Here is a 20,158-nt window from a genome sequence, read left to right as displayed (position 1 = left end):
GTTAGGGGGTGACCAGGCTGCAGGGGAGGACAACCCGCAGTGCACAAATTTCATGCACTGGGCTTCTGCCCTATATTATAAAGAGGAAATATGCAAATTGACCATCACTCCAGCACATAATATGGCCGTCCCCATGTGGTCAATGGTGGCTGCCCCCATGTAGACACAGGATAGCTGCCACATGATGGCCAGCAGGGGAGGGCAGTTGTGGGCAATCAGGTCAGCAGGGGAGGGCAGTTGGGAGGGACCAGGCCTGCAAGGGAGGGCAGTTAGGGGGGAACAGGCCTGCAGGGGATGACAGTTGGGGGCAACCTGGCCAGCAGGGGAGGGCAGTTAGGGGTGACCAGGCTGGCAAGGGAGGGCAGCTAGGGGTGACCGGGTCAGCAGGGCAGGATATTTGGCGGCGACCAAGCCTGAAGGGGAGGACAGTTAGGAGCGACCAGGCCGGCTGGGGAGCGGTTAGGCGTTGATCGGGCTGGCTGGGGAGTGGTTAGGGGTTGATCAGACTGGCAGGCAGAAGTGGTTAGGGACAATCAGGCAGGCAGGCAAGTGGTTGGGAGCCAATAGTCCTGGATTGTGAGAGGGTGCAGGCTGGGCTGAGGGACACACTACCTTCTCACACTCCCCCCCACCCCCACCCCCCGTGCACAAATTTCATGCACTGGGCCTCTAGTAATATAATAATGGGAATGTAAAGTACACTATAGGAAATATAGTCAATAATTTATAATAATAAAAGTGTAATATGCTAATTAGACCAGACGTCAGACGTCCTTCCAGACGAAGCCAGGGCTGCGAGGGAAGCCCGGGTCCCGGGTGCCTGCCAGCAGCCGGAGGGAAGCCCGGGTCCTGGGTGCCAGAGGGAAGCCGGTGCTGGCAGCTGGAGGAAGGAAGGCCTACTCTTGCAGGAATTTTGTGCATTGAGCCTCTAGTACTGTAATAATGATGTATGGTGCTAGGTGGGTACTAACAATATCAGGGGGGAGGGGAACACTTTGTAAAGTATATGATTAATTGCTATACTGCTATACTCTACACCTGAAACTAACCTATATATATAAAAGCCTAAGTGACCATCCGACTGTCTGACCGGTAGCTATGACGTGCAATGACCACCAGGGGGCAGACGCTCCAACTGGTAGCTATGGCGCACACTGACCACCAGGGGGCAGACGCTCAACACAGGAGCTGCCGAGCTGCAGTGACTTGGCAGCTGCGGTTCTCAGGTGACGCACCGGAACCAGAGAGGAGGGAGCCCGATTCCAGGGTGCATCACCCAAGAACCACCCTCTTGCACTCCGGGACCCTTAAGGCGATTTCAGAGAACCAGTTTTGGCCCAGTCCCCGCAGGTCAGGCCAAGGGACCCCACCAGTGTACTTACCTCTAGTAAAAGGTAATATTGAATGTAAGCTGTAAGTGAAAAAAAAAAAAAAAAAATAGAAAAGCATTGAGAAAAAAAAAGAATGAGGTAATTTACTGAATTATACAAGGAAGTGATGCAATTTGTGGTACCTGAACTGTTGGTTATAAAATTTCTGCTTAACCATGGAAACGTATGCCTCTTTCTCTTTATTCGAAATGTCTATGTTCTATACTGCTTCTTTTACTGGGAAACATTTGTGCTTTCCCTCCTCGGTTGCTTTTTCATTCTTGCTGCCAACAAGCAAGTTGAATGAGTTCGAAGCCTTTTTTTAAAAACCTTTTGTATGTTGGTAACCTTCAGCTAACAAATGAAGGTATTCTTTGCTAGCTGAAGGAAATGTATATTTACATCAGATTTAACCTTTAAGGTATGCAGGTACCTGATGCTTAGTGTATTCTCAACTTTTTTTTTACAATGATTTTTTTTTAAGTTGTTCTGAAGATTTGGTTATCAGTTTAGGTCTATTAGTTAAGTTATAGATAGTATTAAGACTATGTAAAGGTATGCTTTTTCTTTTCTTTTCATAGCCTCTTCTAGAAAACAAACTGAAAGCATTCAGTATTGGAAAAATGAGTACAGCTAAGCGAACTTTAAGTAAGAAGGAGCAAGAAGAATTGAAGAAAAAGGTAATGTTTAAAATGTATTTTGAGTGACCCTTGGACATAAATGTATCCAAAGGGACAGTAAGTGTATGGGCAGTAGAGACACGTTTTTCAGAGATTTTTGACTTCCAGGGTATTCTCAGCTGCTGCCTCCAATTCAAGTCTGTGACACAAGGTCTATTTAGAGGAGTCCGGCTTCTGTCCCTGTCTCCTACACTGTTTTCTTTCTGGTCTATTCTTTTCTATAAGCAAGTGTGTACATGTATATCGTACCCCACTCCTCTTTCTTAGGTGCACAGTAGCATATAATTTACCTTTTTCATCTTGCTTTTTTCACTTAACATTATGTCTCAGAGATTACTAACAAGTATATTGAGGTATTTCTTTCTTTTTTTTTTTTTAAAGTATTTGTGTAGATATGCAATTGTTTATTCAATGAAAATCCTATTTGTTTTGGTCTTTTGCCATTTCAGATAGTGCTGCTATGGATAGTTAATGTGCATATGTTTTTTTCTTTGCTAGTGTATCATTGGGACATATTCTATAAGTGAGATTATTGGGTTGATGGTAAACACGTAAATGTAGCTCTGCTAAATATTGTCAAATTGCTCTCTCTCAAGGCAGGGCCAATTTGCTTTCCTGTCAGCAATTACTGAGAGTTTCCTCATAGCCTATCAACAAAGGATGTTATCAAAGTTGTTTTGCCAACCTGGCTAGATGAAAATAGTATTTCAGTATAGTTTTAAATTTGCATTTCTTGTATAAATAAATAAGGTTGAACAACTTTTCTTGTGTTTGTTTCTGTGACGGTCTGCTCCTAACTAAACCAATCTTTCTGTAAGATAGTAGGTTACCTATATTTTTAGAAACCTTGTATATTATGTATATTAACACTTGGTCTATGATATATGGTGCAGTGTTTTGTCCCAGTTCCTCGATTGTCTTTTTATTTTGCTTCCAGTGTTTTCTCATGTATAAAGTACTTATTATGTAATTAGATTTATGGGTCCTTCCTTTAGGGTTCTTTTTTTTCCATTCCCATCTTATAAAGGAATTTCCTCATTTTTTCCTAATACTCACATGGTTTTATTTTTTAAAAAATTAAATCTGTGTATAATGTGAATAATTGGTTCATTTTTATCTCTTTTAAAATAGCTATTAAGGTAGCCCCCACCATCATTCATTGAAAAGTCCATCTCTTCTTGGCTGTTTTGAGATGCCACTTTTAATGAATACTAAATTTGCACATGCTGTTGGATTTATTTCTCTACTTTCTATTCTGTTCCAGTGGCCTTTCTATCCATACATTTTGAAGACATTTGGCATAGTTTTAATGGAAATTGTCAAGGTTCTGAGCTTTTTTTTTTTTTTTAATGCCAACTGTCTAGATATAATGCTGCTTCAATTTCTAATATTTTTTTATTAAGGTATTATATGTGTACATACCTTACCATTGCCCCCCCCCACCCCACTCCCATACATGCCCTCACCCCCCAATATTTTGCATCCGTTGGTTATTCTTATATGCATGCATTCAAGTCCTTTAGTTGATCTCTTATCTCCCCGATCTCTCCCTAACCTTCCCACTGTAATTTGACAGTCTGTTTGATGCTTTACTGCCTCTGTATCTATCTTTGTGTTCATCAGATTATAATGTTCTTTACTATCCATAAATCAGTGAGATCATGTGGTATTTTTCCTTCATTGACTGGCTTATTTCACTTAGCATAATGTCCTCCAATTCTATCCAGGTTGCTGCAAATGGTAAGAATTCCTTCTTTTTTATGGCAGCATAATATTCCATTGTGTGGATGTACCATAGTTTTCTGATCCAGTCATCTGCTGACGGGCACCTAGGCTGTTTCCAAATCTTAGCTGTTGTAAATTGTGCTGCTATGAACATAGGGGTGTATATATCCGTTCTGATTGATGTTCCCAGTTTCTTAGGATATATTCCCAGGAGTGGGATTACTGGGTCAAATGGGAGTTCCATTTTCAGTTTTTTGAGGAAACTCCATACTGTTCTCCACAGTGGCTGCACCAGTCTGCATTCCCACCAGCAGTGCACGAGGGTTCCTTTTTCTCCGCATCCTCGCCAACACTTGTCGTTTGTTGATTTGTTGATGATAGCCATTCTGACAGGTGTGAGATGGTACCGCATTGTCGTTTTGATTTGCATCTCTCGGATAATTAGTGAGGTTGAACATGTTTTCATGTGTCTCTGGGCCTTCCTTCTGTCTTCTTTTGAAAAGATTCTATTTAGGTCCGTTGCCCATTTTTTTTATTGGATCATTTATCTTCCTTTTATTAAGTTGTACAAGTTGCCTGTAGATGTTGGAGATTAAACCTTTATCAGCGATAACATTTGCAAGTATGTTCTCCCATGCAGTGGGGTTTCTTGTTGTTTTGTTGATGGTTTCTTTTGCTGTGAAAACGCTTTTTATTTTGATGTAGTCCCATTTGTTAATTTTCTCTTTAGCTTCCATTGCCCTAGGAGCAGTATCAGTGAAGAAGTTCCTTCGGCATATGTCTGAGATTTTGCTGCCTGTGGATTCCTATAGTATTTTTATGGTTTCCTGTCTTATGTTTAAGTCCTTTATCCATTTTGAGTTTATTTTTGTGTATGGTGTAAGTTGGTGGTCTAGTTTCATTTTTTTGCATGTATCTGTCCAATTTTCCCAACACCATTTATTGAAGAGACTGTCTTGACTCCATTGTATGTTCATGCCCCCTTTGTCAAATATTAATTGAGCCTAGTGGTTTGGGTCCATATCTGGATTCTCTATTCTATTTCATTGATCTATATGTCTGTTCTTGTGCCAGTACCAGGCTGTTTTGAGAACAGTGGCTTTGTAATACAGCTTGAAATCTAGTATTGAGATCCCTCCTACTTTATTCTTCTTTCTCAGGATTGCTGTGGCTATTTGGTGTCCAATTTCTAATATTTTTATCTTCAGTGGTTTGGAAAGGAAATCTTTGTATTTGTATCCACTGAATTAAATCATTGTGCCTTGGAAACAATATAAACATTAATAGAGTAATGTATTTTCTGAAGTCAATTGTCATACAGTTTGACCTTAGAATTGTCTCTAAACAAATTTACTTAGTGGGTCCTTTTCTACTTGTACCAATTATAGTCAAACCTCGTTTCATAAATGTCTCCCATCTCTAAGAATTCGGTTCTCAATCAAGTTGTTCACAGAAAAGATGTGGACCAAAATTTCAGTTTTCCACCTGACAAACCCTTTCATGCTGATACCTCAGCATAACAGAAAGCTTCCCTCAGGCAACAAAGGGAAGAATGCTTTTGTTGCTGGCCAAATCAGTTGATGATTAGCACAATTTTAAAACATGATGACACCATCAAGAGTGCTAATGTTGCTAAAGGTGTGAAAGTGCTCACAAAACAACTATCACAGGCTTTTGAATAGGTAGAAAACCAGTTGATTAAATAAATGAAAAGCAGAAAGCAGGTAGCAGCCATATATGAAAATTTCGTTTAAGGCTAATAGGGGATTGTTTGATAAATTTAAGAAAAGAATTATTTATTTGTAGATTATACAGCATATTAGACATGTACTGTGTATAAGAAAGGTTAAAATGGAATAATTTGAGGGTCTGAAAATGATTAATTCAATTTACATTATTTCTAATGGGAAAGAATGATTCTATTTCTGAACAAATCACTTCTTAATCTTTTGGAATGAATTATATTTGAGAACTGAGGTTCCACTGTACCAGTAGAAGAGCAAAGCCTCTTAGTTTCAGTGTTAATTAATATGTAATATCTATGTCTTAAATTACCCATTAAGACTGCTTAACCTACTTTCCCCATCAAAGGGAGAGGTTTTGTTTATATTATTCCTTGATGAGTTTAAGCCTATGTACAATAATAATTTTTTTGTATTAGGCTATATTAAAGTATTCATGTGTATTTAGGAGGATGAAAAGGCTGCTGCTGAGATTTATGAGGAATTTCTTGCTGCTTTTGAAGGAAGTGATGGTAATAAAGTGAAGACATTTGTGCGTGGAGGTGTTGTTAATGCAGCTAAAGGTAAGCATGAATATTATAGCCCTTGTGTAAACCTAAAAGCCTTGGTTGAATGACCAAGATAATTATGAAAGAAGTTTGGTTGCTTTTGAATTTAATGTTTCCTTTCTATCAGCACCCTCTAGTGGTGATATTAATTATCAAAATAAGTGGCCAAATGTGGATTAATGAGAATTGGAGCCAGATAAGTTTTAAAAATATTTACTACCTTCCAAATTTTAATACAGCAGAACACTCTGCAAAAACATTAATATACTTCAGTTTTACTATAAAATTATAAACTTAGTATTTTTGAGACTATTGTGTATCAGTACTAAAAGCATTTTTAAATACAAATAGCAAGTAAACAAAATTTAAATAATGTGAAATTAATATTGAAACTTAGTATTTTAAATTTCAGAAGAACATGAAACAGATGAAAAAAGAGGCAAAATCTATAAGCCATCTTCAAGATTTGCAGATCAAAAAAACCCTCCAAATCAGTCATCCAATGAAAGACCACCATCTCTTCTTGTGATAGAAACCAAAAAACCTGTAAGTCCTTCTTAAATAAGTGATCGTTGAGATGACACTGTCAATGGTACTTTTAGTACTTCCACTGTAAGCAGGACTTTGGTTTCTTTTTAATTCTTTTGGGACTAGATGTTGAGTTTTGGACCTTAATCTTCCTAGATGAGAGAGAATAATTTAGAATAGGACGTGTAGATAATAGTTCGTGCTCTTTGAGTACTGAGCATTTGCTATTGCAATAGTCATAGCATTGAAAAGCAAGTGAAAAGTTGACTATATTTTAGTTGTAAATATAAAATAATGGGATTGTATTTTTAAACAATTCTGAACTGAGATATTTGTATACCTTGGAAGACTAAATATGTCCCATGTCCCACGGTGTGTCTGGTGCTTGGTACATTTTTGGAATTTATTTGGAATTACTACCAGAATTAGTGACACTTGTAAGTATCCTCAATGCTAGAAAAGTTTTTATTTTTTGAGGGTGAGCTTTTTATGTGGGAAGGTAGATAGATGTCATTTACAAGTCATCCTTATAAACTATACAATTCAGTGATTTTATTTTTTTATTATCTTTAGTTGTACAGCAATCACTGATCTCTAATTTCAGAATATTGTTATTATTCCAGAAAGAAACTTTATACCTATTTTTAGTCATCACCAATCCCTGGCAACCACGAATATACATCCTGTCTCTTTGGATCTGCCATTTCTGGACATTTTACACAGATGGAATCATACAACACAAAAAACTCAGCCTTTTGTGTCTGGTTTCTTACATTGTGGGTTCATCTATGTTGTGGCATATATCAGTACTTCATTCCTTTTTATGGTTTGATGATATTCCATATTATGGATATATCACATACTGTTTATCCATTTATCTCTCTTTTTTTTAAAACATATTTTTATTGATTTCAGAGAGGAAGAGAGAGATAGAAGTATCAATGACGAGAGAGAATCATTGATCGGCTGCCTCCTGCATGCCCCACCCTGGGGACCAAGCCCACAACCCAGGCATGTGACCCCAACTGGAATCGAACCTGGGACCTTTCAGTCTGCAGGCTGTTGCTGTATCCACTGAGCCAAAACAGCTAGGGCTCCATTTATCTCTTGATGGACATTTGGATTGTTTTCACTTTTGGCTATTATAATAGAACTAGAGGCCTGGTGCATGAAATTTGTGCCTGGGGGAGGGTGGTCTCTCAGCCTGGCCTGCACCCTCTCCAATATGGGACCCCTTGGGGGAAGTCCGACTGCCAGTTTAGGCCCGATCCCAGTCGGACATTCCTCTCACAATCCGGGACTGCTGGCTCCTAACTGCTTGCCTGCCTGCCTGCCTGCCTGCCTGCCTGCCTGGCTGCCTGATCACCCCCTAACTGCTCCCCTGCCAGCCCAATCGCCCCCAACTGCCCTTCCCTGCAGGCCCGGTCGCATCCAACTGCCCTCCCCCTGCAGGCCTGGTTGCCCTCAACTGCTCTCCCCTGCCAGCCATCTTGTGGTGGCCATCTTTTGATGACATGGGGGCGGCCATCTTGTGGCAGCCATCTTGTGACAGTATCTTGGCGGCCATCTTGTGATGACGTCCTGCAACACCACCTAGGCTTTTATTATATAGGATAATGCTAATGTAAACATTCACATATAGCCGAAACCGGTGTGGCTCAGTGGGATAGAGCGTCGGCCGGCGGACTCAAGGGTCCCAGGTTTCGATTCCGGTCAAGGGCATGTACCTTGGTTGTGGGCACATCCCCAGTAGGGGGTGTGCAGGAGGCAGCTGATCGATGTTTCTCTCTCATCATTGTTTCTAACTCTCTATCTCTCTCTCTTCCTCTCTGTAAACAATCAATAAAATATATTTAAAAAAAGAAAAAAAACATTCACATATAGGCTTTTGTGTGGACATGTGCTTTCAATTCTTTTAAGTATACCTGGAAGTGGATTTGCTGGGTTATATGGTAAATATTTGTTTAACTTTTAGAGGAACTGCCAAACTCTTTTCCAAAGTAGCTGTATCAGCAATGTATGAAGATTCCATTTTTCTATATCTTTATCAACACGTGTTGAAGTGTCTGTCTTTAAATTTATTATAGTCATCTTAGTGGGTGTGAAGTTGTACCTAATTGTATTTTTTTAATTTAGATTTCCCTGATGATGCAAAACATTTTACATGTTTATCATTTATTTATAACCTTCTGTGGAAATGTCTTTACAGATTCTTGGCCCATTTTTTAATTTGCTTATTTACCTTTTTTTGTTTGATTGTAAGAATATTCTACACCTTTTGGAGTCAAGTTTGGTTTATCCGTTTTTTTCTTTTGTCATTTGTGCTTTTGGTGTCATGTCTAAAAATTGTTGCCTAAGGTCATGAAGATTCACTCCTGTGTATTTCTCTAAGAATGTTATAGTTTTAGCTCCTATGTTTAGGTGTGTGAAACAGTTGAGTGAAATTTTTTATACAGTGGTGGGCAAAAGTCGGTTTACATTTGTGTGTATGTGAAACACAGTTTATTCTTGTATTTTTATTTATTGTATTCTAACTATACACCTACTTTTGTTCACCCCTGTATGGTGTGCAGTAGAATTCCAACTTCATTCTTTTTTGCATGTGCATATTCAGTTGTTCTAGTACCATTTATTAAAAAGACTATCCTCCTTTGAATTATTTTGGCTCTTATAAAAGGTTATTCTAAAAGCACTTTTGAAAATAATTTTTTTTAGGACTGTTACATGCAACTTTATTTATACACACACACACACACGCACGCACACACACAGACATATTTTTTTAAATAATTCTTTATTGTTGAAAGTATTACATATGTCCCCTTTCCCCCCCATTGACTCCCTCCAGCCCACCAGCCCCAGGCCTTCAGCACCCTATTGTCTGTGTGCATGGATTATGCATATGTGTATACAAGGTCTTTAGATTACCATCCAACCTCCCACCCTCCCCCATCTTCCCTCTGAGATTCTGCACTGTCTTCCATGGTTCGATGTTTCTAGACCCACTTTGTTCAGCAGTTTATTTTGTTACTTAGATTCCACATATGAGTGTGATCAAGTGATACTTGTCTTTCTCTAACTGACTTTTTTCACTTAGCATGATACTTTCCAGGTCCCTCCCTGCTATCTTAAAGGGTAACATACTCTTTTTTTACAGCTGCATAGTATCCCATGGTATAAATGAACCACAGCTTTTTTTATCCACTCACCTACTTGTCTGTTTCTAGATCTTAGCTATTATAAATTGTGCTGCTATGAACATAGGTAGGGGTACATACATTCTTTCTGATTGGTGCTTTGGGTTTCTTAGGATATATTCCTAGAAGTAGGATCACGGGGTCAAATAGCAGTTCCATATTTAATTTTTTTGAGGAAATTCCATACTGTTTTCCATAATGGTTGCACCAGTCTGCATTCCCCCTGGCAGTGTCCTAGGGTTCCCTTTTCTCCACATCCTCACCAGCACTTGTCAGTTGTTGATTTGTTGATGGTAGCCATTCTGACAGGTGTGAGGTGATACCTCATTGTCGTTGTGATTTGCATCTCTCGGATAATTAGTGACTTTGAGCATTTTTTCATATGTTTCTTGGCTATCTATGTGCCCTCTTTGAAAAAGTGTCTATTTAGGTCCTTTGTCCATTTTTTTTATTGGATTTTTTGTCTTCCGTTAAGTTGTATGAGTTCCTTATATATTTTCAATATTAACCCCTTATGAGATGTATCATTGCCAAATATGTTCTTCCTTACAATGGGCTCTCTTTTCGTTTTATCGATGGTTTCTTTTGCTCTGCAGAAGCTTTTAAATTTGATCTAGTCCCATTTGTTTATTTTCTCCTTTGTTTCCTTTAGCTTAAGAGATGTATCTGTAAACATATTGCTATGAGAGAAGTCTGAGATTTTGCTGTGTATGATTTCTTCTAGGATTTTTATGGTTTCCGACTTACATTTAAGTCTTTTATCATTTGAGTTTATTAGTGTGTATGGTGTCTAGTTTCATCTTTTTTGCATGTATCTGTCCAATTTTCCCAACACCATTTATTGAAGAGACTGTCTTGACTCCATTGTATGTCCTCGCTTCCTTTGTCAAATACTAATTGAGTGTAGTGGCTTGGGTCGATTTCTGGGTTCTCTGTTCTATTCCATTGGTCTATATACCTGTACTTGTGGCAGTACCAGGCTGTTTTGATTACGGTGGGTTTGTAGTATAACTTGAAATCTGGTATTGTGATTCTCCAACTTTTTTCTTTCTCAAGATTGCTGCAGCTATTCAAGCTCTTTTTTAATTCCATATAAATTTTTGGAGTATTTGTTCTAGGTTTGTGAAATATGCCATTGGTATTTTAATAGGGATTGCGTTGAATCTGTAAATTGCCTTGGGTAGTATGGACATTTTAATGATGTTGGTTCTACCAATCCATGAACACAGAATATTCTTCCACTTGTTTATATCTTCTTCCATCTCTTTTTTTCAACATCCTATAGTTTTCTGAGTACAGGTCTTTTGCCTCCTTGGTTTAGTTTATTTCTACGTATCTTAGTTTTTTTTTTGTTGCAATGGTAAATGGGATTGTTTCTTTAGTTTCTCTTTCTGAGAATTCATTATTGGTGTATAAAAAAGCCATCAATTTTTGGGTGTTGATTTTGTATCCTGCTACATTGCCAAATTCATTTATTAAATCTAGTAGTTTTATGATGGAGTCTTAGGGTTTTCTTTATACAATATCATTTCATCTGTTGAAAATAATTTTTTAAAAGGAAGTCTAAAGATATTAATGATTGTTTTTAGTAATTCATATCCTCCCAAGGTAATTGTTTTGAAGAGTGCATATATTTGGTAGTTTTGTTCATGGAAGTTCAGTTACTTTTGCACCTCCTCCCCCTCCCCTCATAGCTCAGTTGTTTATAGCCTTATCCTAATACCCCAAGGTTGTGGGTTTCATTCCCCCCCCCCCAAACCCCCAGTCAGGACACATTAAAAAATCAACCAATGAATGTGAATGCATAAATAAGTGGAACAATATACCCCTCCCCCCCAAATCAATAAATTAAAAATAAAAGAACTTATTAAATTTTTTTTACCCTACTTCTTCCAACAATACTCAGGCTTGATTATTGCAGGCTTTTGAGGGCTAATATTAGTGGCTCCTTTACTTTAAGACTGATAGTTGTCATTTTGTTTAGTTGTTTTTATTTGTTTTTTAAATTTAATTTAATTTTTTCCATCACCATTTATCACCTCTATATCCTCTTCCAACTCCCTTTACCCTCCTCCCTCCACAATCACCAACCTGTTTAATTGTTTTTAAAATTGTTAAATACTTAGTTTGAGAGAACAGAAAGGGAAACTGATAAGAGAAGCATTCATTCTAATTTAAACAATTAAAACATAATGGCACTAAAATAAAAATTATTTAAAATGATTATTGAACCATTGGTTTTGCTTAACCGTCTTTTGTTTGAAGTATAACTTGTCATATCCTTCATAGCCACTGAAGAAAGGGGAGAAAGAAAAGAAAAAAAGCAATTTGGAACTCTTCAAAGAAGAATTGAAACAGTAAGTTTACTAGTGCTGAGAATGGCTATCAGAGGTATACTGAGCTGATACCTACAGATGGCAGGTATGAAGAATGGAGCATACCAGTTAGCTGCTGCTAACTGGTTTACCATGAGGTTTCTTTAAATATTATAGTGGTGTTTTGTGGAGTATGTTTGAAAATGTATCATCCAGCATTTGGGTTGCTTGCATTATGTGGATGCAATTAAATTAATTAATGTCCGGAGTCCTGTTTGCAGTGGAAACAAAAGTTACTAAAGAGTGGGGATAAGGAATGGTCAGACTTAGCCAAGAAAGAACAAATTCTTGGTTTTAATGTTGAATTTCTTCCTCACCTTCAAAGTGGGCTTTGTAGTTCATTGATTATATGATATATCAGAAATTTTCTCATAACTCTGTTATAGCTGAGGGACTCTAATCTTATTTGAAGGTAATATCTGGGTAAGTTCTGATTTTATTAAATGTGAACAAACAAATTTTGGCTCATTATTAGTGATTTTAAATATTTTCAACAGAATTCAAGAAGAGCGTGATGAGAGACATAAAACAAAAGGCAGGTTAAGTCGATTTGAGCCTCCTCAGTCAGATTCTGATGGTCAGCGGCGTTCCAGTAAGTGACATTTATTTTAATGTTTATATTTGTGATTAATTATTCTGAAAACTAAGAACTGTGTTTTGTTTTGTTTTTAAAGTGGATGCGCCTTCAAGAAGAAATAGATCATCTGGTGGTAATACAGTTTTTTGCTCTTTTAATTAATCAAAATTGTCTAGACTTTGTATTTTTCAAATTATAATTTTTATTTTATAATTTTTGCTCTTTGCTTAGTTCTCGATGATTATGCACCTGGGTCACATGATGTGGGAGATCCAAGCACTACTAATTTATACCTTGGGAATATTAATCCACAGGTAATATTAGAAAAGTACAATGAATGTTGGTTTATTTGCTTTTATACTTTTTTGAAGAAAACTGCTTTGTGAATCAGTAAAAAAAGTAAAGTCAAGAATCTGCTGTAAGCAGATTTGATAGAACTAGAGTCTTTAAGGTTATCTTGCTGTTATGGGCTGAATTGTCTTGCTGTTCTTATTAAGGGCTTGTTTCCTCTCTATAATTGCATTATGTGCACTCTGACTTTGAACTGTTTTACTAGGCGCTGATTTTCATTATTTATCACATGAGCATATGGCCAGTGGTGGACAATATCTTCCTGATGCATATTTGTATTTTTTGTCTTTTATATGTTAATTCTTTTTCCCACATCCGTGTTAATTATATTATGAGGGATTTATAATATAATTATATATATAGTACACTCTTTCTTAAAAATTACATATCTTCTGGGACCCATTGCATATTTATCCTTTTCTCTGTTCTTGATGACACTGGTAGCTGGGTGCTGGAAAAAGAAAAGGTGATGAGATCCTTTTTTTTTCTTTCTTTCATTGCCAACAAATAAAAAATTCTTAACCTAAATGTGGTAATTACTGCTGCCTGAGAAAACATTCAGCAATGCCCAAACAGACTTATTTTAGATGCAGGGATCTCCAAAGGAGAAACGGGAGGTAGAGGTGTGCTTTGACTTCTACTTGTTTACATAAAATAGTGAATGTCTGGTATGAAAAGATTTGGGAATGCCCCATAAGGGCAGGATTTTATTTGTATAGCACTCCTAGTGAATGGAAAAATGTAGCATTAATATGTCTCTCTTCATTCTGCAAAAACTACTTTGCCTTCTGTTGCGTAGAATTCTTTCTTCCCTTTCTTTTTGGCATTCAAAAAACTCTTATGCTTTTGAATAGATGAATGAAGAAATGCTGTGCCAAGAATTTGGAAGATTTGGACCATTAGCCAGTGTGAAAATTATGTGGCCTAGAACTGATGAAGAAAGAGCAAGGGAGAGAAATTGTGGCTTTGTGGCCTTTATGAATAGAAGAGATGCTGAAAGAGCTTTAAAAAATTTAAATGGTAAGAAGGTTTTTATTTTTCATTTATAGAATTCAGACCTTTTCTTTTGGTTCTGGAAAGTATGATATAAAGATTTTGGAGAAATAAATGAACCAGAAATGGAAAGGTTAAAAAATTCATTTAAATCCCTGAAATCTTTTATTTTCTTTTGTGAGTTATTACCAAGGTGATCTTTCTTTCTTTTTTCTTGTAGGAAAGATGATTATGTCTTTTGAAATGAAGTTAGGTTGGGGTAAAGCTGTGCCTATTCCTCCACATCCAATATACATTCCGCCTTCTATGATGGAACATACGCTTCCCCCACCTCCATCAGGACTGCCTTTTAATGCGCAGCCTAGAGAGCGGTTAAAAAACCCCAATGCTCCCATGTTACCACCACCTAAAAACAAGGAGGATTTTGAGAAGGTAATTTAAAAAAATGTACATAGGGCGCATATATTTGTAAATACAAATCTGTGGTAGTATTTCTTTTCAACAATTATATAGAAAATGTGTAATTCTGTTTGGCAACTCTTAAGTAGATGTGTGTTCCCTGCCTTAGCCCATGGATACCCTGTTTGAAATACTAGGTCCTATTTTTATTGTGGCTACCATTTCTTTTTGACCACTTATTAAGTCCAGCTCCCCCCACTTCCTCATTTGTCCATTCTTGTATCCTGGTTTGCTTAAGTGCAATATATAAATTTACTTTGTTCTGAGAAAGTGATACTTTGTATTTAGTTAAGTGACTTTTCAGTTAGAAATACCTCCTAAATAGCTAAACTGTTTGGATGGCAGCTAGCTAACATAGTTCTCAAGATGAGGTATTAGAATATTTAAGAGCATATGTGATTTTTAAAAACATTAACTACTCTAGTAAAAGCAAAGGGTGAGTTTTTAATTAAACATAAAACCAACTTAATTTCAAGTTATAAGAATTTGTTGGTTGCATTATGAGTTAATTGCAACTGGCTGGTTTTAAAGGCTTGGGAATTTAAAATGACAGGGCTGGTTTTAAAGGCTTGGGAACAAAGTAGCAAACTATATTATGGTCAGAAGCAAAAGTTAATTATTTCGCAAATTAAAATCTTTATCTGATAATTCTCAGTGTAGTACCTAATCAGTGCATTGATGTGCATTCTGGCAGGAATGTTCTGATTCTTTGCATTTGGTGAACATTTATTGTTCACTGGACACATCCATTTGATTTTATGTAATTGCTTAGTGTATAATTACTTCAAAAGCAGTGATTGCCTGCAAAACTTGTGATTAGATGTGTAGTATTTTCATTGCATATGTATATTTTTGCTTGTTACTTGTTAACAATACTCACATATTCTATGTTTATTATCTGATGTGACTTCATATACAGACTCTGTCGCAAGCCATAGTCAAAGTGGTTATCCCAACAGAAAGGTACATGTTTTTCTTTATTATTACTGATCTAAATATAGACAATATCCCCTTCTGAATTAAAAGAAAAAATGGTGTTGAGGAAAAGGTGATATCTTGACTGAGCAATGGTTCCTTCCCAGTACTTTTTTGGGGGATATGTGAAATTTAACTAACAAGTATACTGTGCAGTTTTATGCCATTATCTGTTTTGCTTTTGTTACCATTGTAGGGAATTTTATAGCTTTGGTAGTTAGAATGTGTTTAATAGATTTGATCTGGTATTTTTAGTTGAATCGCATTAGATTATTGTGATGGGAAAATAAGGATTTTAAATGTATCTTAAATCTTAGATAACTTTCTAGTTTGACCTAATCTGTTATTTTTCTTTGTTTTTGTGTTTAATATGCAACCTTAGTTTGAGTTTCCTTATTGAAGACATAGCTTTGTTTTTTTCTGATTGAATTTAAGAAGGAATTCCTATTAGTTTCATGAACACTAAACCTATTAGAAACTTTTAAAATGATAATAAAGTTTTTTGGAATTCTTTTATTTTCCTTTCTTTTTTCTTTTCAACATAATGTTGAAGCAGAAGAATTCATGCTGTAGGTATGCTCTTGCTCAGTCAAGTTAAGCCTTTTCCCAAACACAGGAACACAACACTGGTTGAATAATAAATGAACACAAAAGAATACCAAATTCTCTTTGACATTGGCCTTGGTGAGCAACACCAGCTGAACTGTCTGCGGCAGCGGGGGACCAGGAAACATCATGGGATGGATTGGGAAAGTATACAGTTTTTGACCAGACATTGGTACGATCGACTGCAATAAATGTGGTTTTATTATAACTGAGAAACATTTTTTTTGTGTGTTTTTTTTGTTGTTGTTGTTGCCCAGAATAAGATAATTACCATTTTAAAATAAAATAGTACACTTAAAATATATCACCTTTTTGTACTACACTGTTTCATTCTGATAGTAAAGTCACCCTTCTTAAAAGAAGAAACACAATCTTAAGGAAAAGAGTGTGATTACAGTTATTTAATAATGTTGGGTTCAAATTAGAAATAACTAATTGTCAGATTCTGATTTTAAATAATTATATGCAACATTTTTAAACTTTAAATTTTCTAAAAATAGATTTTATCAGTTACAAGCCTATTTAAAACTATAAGTGGGTTTTTTCTTCCACTGATAAGTCATTCACAGGAAAGTATTTTGTAGCATTCAAAAAGCATATATTAAGTAGTAGCTTTACATGTGGCTCAGCTTCTTTGTAAACAAAATTTTGAGTACATTTTGCTAAATGTCTTGACGCACTATTAGAACGAAACCTTTCTTTTAAACTTGCTAAACCATTTTTAAATCTATCTTTAATACCTAAGTCAAGTTAGTTTTTACTTAATTCATACAACTTTCTGAATGTATAGCATTTATCCACCTAGAAAGTGACTTTATACTGTAGTATTGTGACACATAAGATTTCCCTTTATTGTAATTTGACACATAGCAGTAGGAGTTTTGGGACTGAATCATAACTTTGAACTAACCATAGATCTGAGAATATGTTCATTTTCATTTGGAAATCAAGAACTGCAAATTTGCAGAACAATTAATACTCCCGTGAAAGAAAAAAAAAACAACAACACTTAGGTTTAAAATTAAATAATGCTTTTTGTTTTAACAATTTAAAGTTGAATCAATAGTTTATAAGTATGTAGTTCCCCTTTGGAAAGATTAAACCTTCATAAAATTTTTTTACCTCTTTTAGGTTCCTTTAGGAGGTGAAAAAATTCATTTTTTCCCCCCACTATGTAGAGATTTTAGTGTCCACTTAAGTAGGTTTGTTTGAAAACTGAGAGAAAATAATTATAATAACCATGAGATAAATTATATTACTGTTCATGTACTCTGAAGCAGGCATTCTAGAGCCAAAAAAATTCTGTCTTATTCTATAACTATATATATATATATTCTGACAGTTACATAAACTTAATTTCTTGATTTGAGCTGGGAATGCTAAAGGTGTAATTTTTGTGTGCCTTGTACCAAGAGCCAATATCCTTTTGCTTTTCCCAATTATTATTTGCCAATTCTATACTGGGGGACTGGTGAAATGAGAAATTAAGAGCAGCTTATAGTAAGTCGGGTCATTTTGCCTGACATCATAACCAATGTCTAAAATTCTGTTTGGAGTCTAATAAGGTATCATATGATTTTAGAACCCAGCTACAGATTTTAAAAATAAAGATTGTCTATGAGCCCAACCCATAAAATGAATGTATTAAAAAGCTGCATGTTTATTTTTGGCTTAAATATTGGAAAGTAATTGAAAAATATGAAGGGTATCCCACCATGTCCCTTATTTTGAAATATTTTGGAAAGAGGACTCCATTTATTTGAGGCTTTGTCAATATAATTGCTTCATTGATACACAGGCAGAATTGTACATGTCATGAATTGTGTGAACTAGTTTAAAGTGTGGTCCAAAGAGTTGTTGCCTCATTAAAGGTCAGGTTCAATAAAAACTCTATCTGCTATACGTGTACCAGAAAAACACAGGAGTTGGATGGATTTTTTATTAAGTCAGGCCTTAACCCTTTGCACTCGCTTGCTTTTTTCTCGATTCCTTTATTCTACTCGGGATTTAATTTTTTAAATACCCCAGATTTTACAAATCGTGGCAATAGAATAAAAAACTGGAGTTTCTTTTCATACAAGCTTATTTATTTGGATTTTTTTATATTTCAAATTATTGATACATTCAAAGAGTATAAAAAGAGCTGCTACCGATGCTAACCGTGTCGAGTCACACTCGACATCCGAGTGCAAAAGGTTAAATTTGTTAAATAGTTTTGCATTTTTATAAGTGATAGTCATGTATATAACATTTCAACACCACAAAAAGTGCTTGGTTTAGGAATATTTTTCTTTTAAAACTGAGATAGTGTGTAAGATTTTAGATGGCTGTGATAACATGTAAGGTCTAAATTACTGACACTATATATTTGCAGCTTTTTAATTAGTTGTGATTCATAATTTAATGTTTTGCATTTGGAAAATGAAATTAAGTGGCATTTAGAAAATTAAATCTTTATTGTTATGAAGCTGTGTTGTGATTTTCTACCCTTCCTTTACCATTCCTCCCCCTCCCTTTCCCCTATCCCTCTGTCCTCACTCCCTCTTAATGCACAAGGCATTAACATGCTCCAGGTTACTTTTTTGGTATAAAATTCTGTATTAGCAGAATAATTTTTTTCTGCACAATATAGTAACTTAGGTCAAGTGTAGTTTTATATAGTGTTAGGTCTGAATCCATTTTCTTTAACTGTGTTGTTGTTGTAGGAATTTGCTCGCCCTGATACATCGAATGATAGAGTTTGTTGTACGTGAAGGGCCAATGTTTGAAGCTATGATTATGAACAGAGAAATCAACAATCCCATGTTCAGGTGTGCATTTTTTTTTTATTGTGTTAAAATCCTATATAATAAAAGGCTAATATGCAAATTGACCAAATGGTGGAACAACCGGTCGCTATGACACGCACTGACCACCAGGGGGCAGACGCTCCATGCAGGACTGCCCCCTGGTGGTCAGGGCTCTCCCACAGTGGGAGCTCCGCTCAGCCAGAAGCCGGGCTCATGGCTGGCGAGCGCAGTGGTGGTGGTGGGCGCCTCTCCTGCCTCTGCGGCAGTGCTACTAAGGATGTCCAACTGACGGCTTAGGCCTGCTCCCCCTGGACCCATTAGTTGGACATCCTCTGAGGGCTTCCGGACTGCGAGCAGGCACAGGCTGGGCTGAGGATCCCCCTCCTCCCCGCCCCAGTGCACAAATTTCGTGCACCAGGCCTCTAGTACATATATAACAAAATTTACCATTTTTATGTGTACAGTTCAGTAGCATTAAGTATGTTCACATTGTTATATAACCATCACCAATAATTCCTTTCCAGAACTTTTATCATCTTCCATAACTGAAACTTTGTGCCACTTAAACAACTCCCCATTCCCTTGATTCATCTAGCTTCTGATAGTCACCATTCTGCTCTCTTTGAATTTGGTTACTCTAGGTACCTCATATAAGTGGAATCAGATAGTATTTGTACTTTGGTGACTGGTTTATTTCACTTAGTATAATGTCTTCAAGGGTTATGCATGTTGTATTTGTCAAAGTTTCTTCACTTTAAAGTCTAAAATATATTCCATTGCATGCTTTACCACATTTCATTTATAATCAGTATGAATTTTAAAAGTACTTTTCATTTTTGGAATTAGATATAGTTCCAAGAATAAAGTTACAAAAGTATCAGGTTATTTTTGCAATGGGATGAAAAGGCAGATTCAGTAATTGAACTAGAATGTATTTTGGTCAGTTTTCCATCTGATTTTGCTTTAGTTAATAAAAAAGCATTGTTTTTAGCATTCTCTAGGAGGAAAATGCATTTCATTATGCTTTTCAATGAAAGAGTTTTTCATAAGTGAGATAGTAGAATAAATGAGGCTTATAGGAAATTGCTTTCTTCTAAGACATTCATTTAACACTTTTTTTGGTGTGAATGAATCAAAATTATACCTATTTCACTTAATACTCTTAAGTAGTTTTTTAAAAAAAAACCACCGTTTAAAATTATATCTTGGGAAAATACCTTTATTGTCAGATACAGTATCTGGC

General features: G+C 36.2%; 1 protein-coding gene across 4 annotated transcripts in view; it reads left to right on the top strand.

Annotated features, from left to right (window-relative positions):
* The window catches only part of U2SURP (U2 snRNP associated SURP domain containing), a 76,888-nt gene that overhangs the window by 26,858 nt on the left and 29,872 nt on the right, over positions 1-20,158 (top strand). For 2 of the 4 annotated variants that reach the window (XM_054714125.1, XM_008161174.3), the window contains exons 4-14: positions 1,952-2,050; positions 5,966-6,080; positions 6,478-6,611; positions 12,080-12,147; positions 12,663-12,757; positions 12,840-12,875; positions 12,974-13,056; positions 13,948-14,113; positions 14,307-14,518; positions 15,465-15,508; positions 18,832-18,936. In XM_054714125.1, the coding sequence (XP_054570100.1) occupies positions 1,952-2,050; positions 5,966-6,080; positions 6,478-6,611; positions 12,080-12,147; positions 12,663-12,757; positions 12,840-12,875; positions 12,974-13,056; positions 13,948-14,113; positions 14,307-14,518; positions 15,465-15,508; positions 18,832-18,936 (1,157 nt within the window). Of the gene's footprint in view, positions 1-1,951; positions 2,051-5,965; positions 6,081-6,477; positions 6,612-12,079; positions 12,148-12,662; positions 12,758-12,839; positions 12,876-12,973; positions 13,057-13,947; positions 14,114-14,306; positions 14,519-15,464; positions 15,509-18,831; positions 18,937-20,158 lie in introns of those variants that run through there. The other 2 variants (XM_028138471.2, XM_054714126.1) reach the window with 2 other exon arrangements.

The sequence above is a fragment of the Eptesicus fuscus genome, chromosome 3 (genome assembly GCF_027574615.1).
Source record: "Eptesicus fuscus isolate TK198812 chromosome 3, DD_ASM_mEF_20220401, whole genome shotgun sequence".
Taxonomy (NCBI): domain Eukaryota; kingdom Metazoa; phylum Chordata; class Mammalia; order Chiroptera; family Vespertilionidae; genus Eptesicus; species Eptesicus fuscus.
This window is presented reverse-complemented; position numbering and strand designations above follow the sequence as displayed.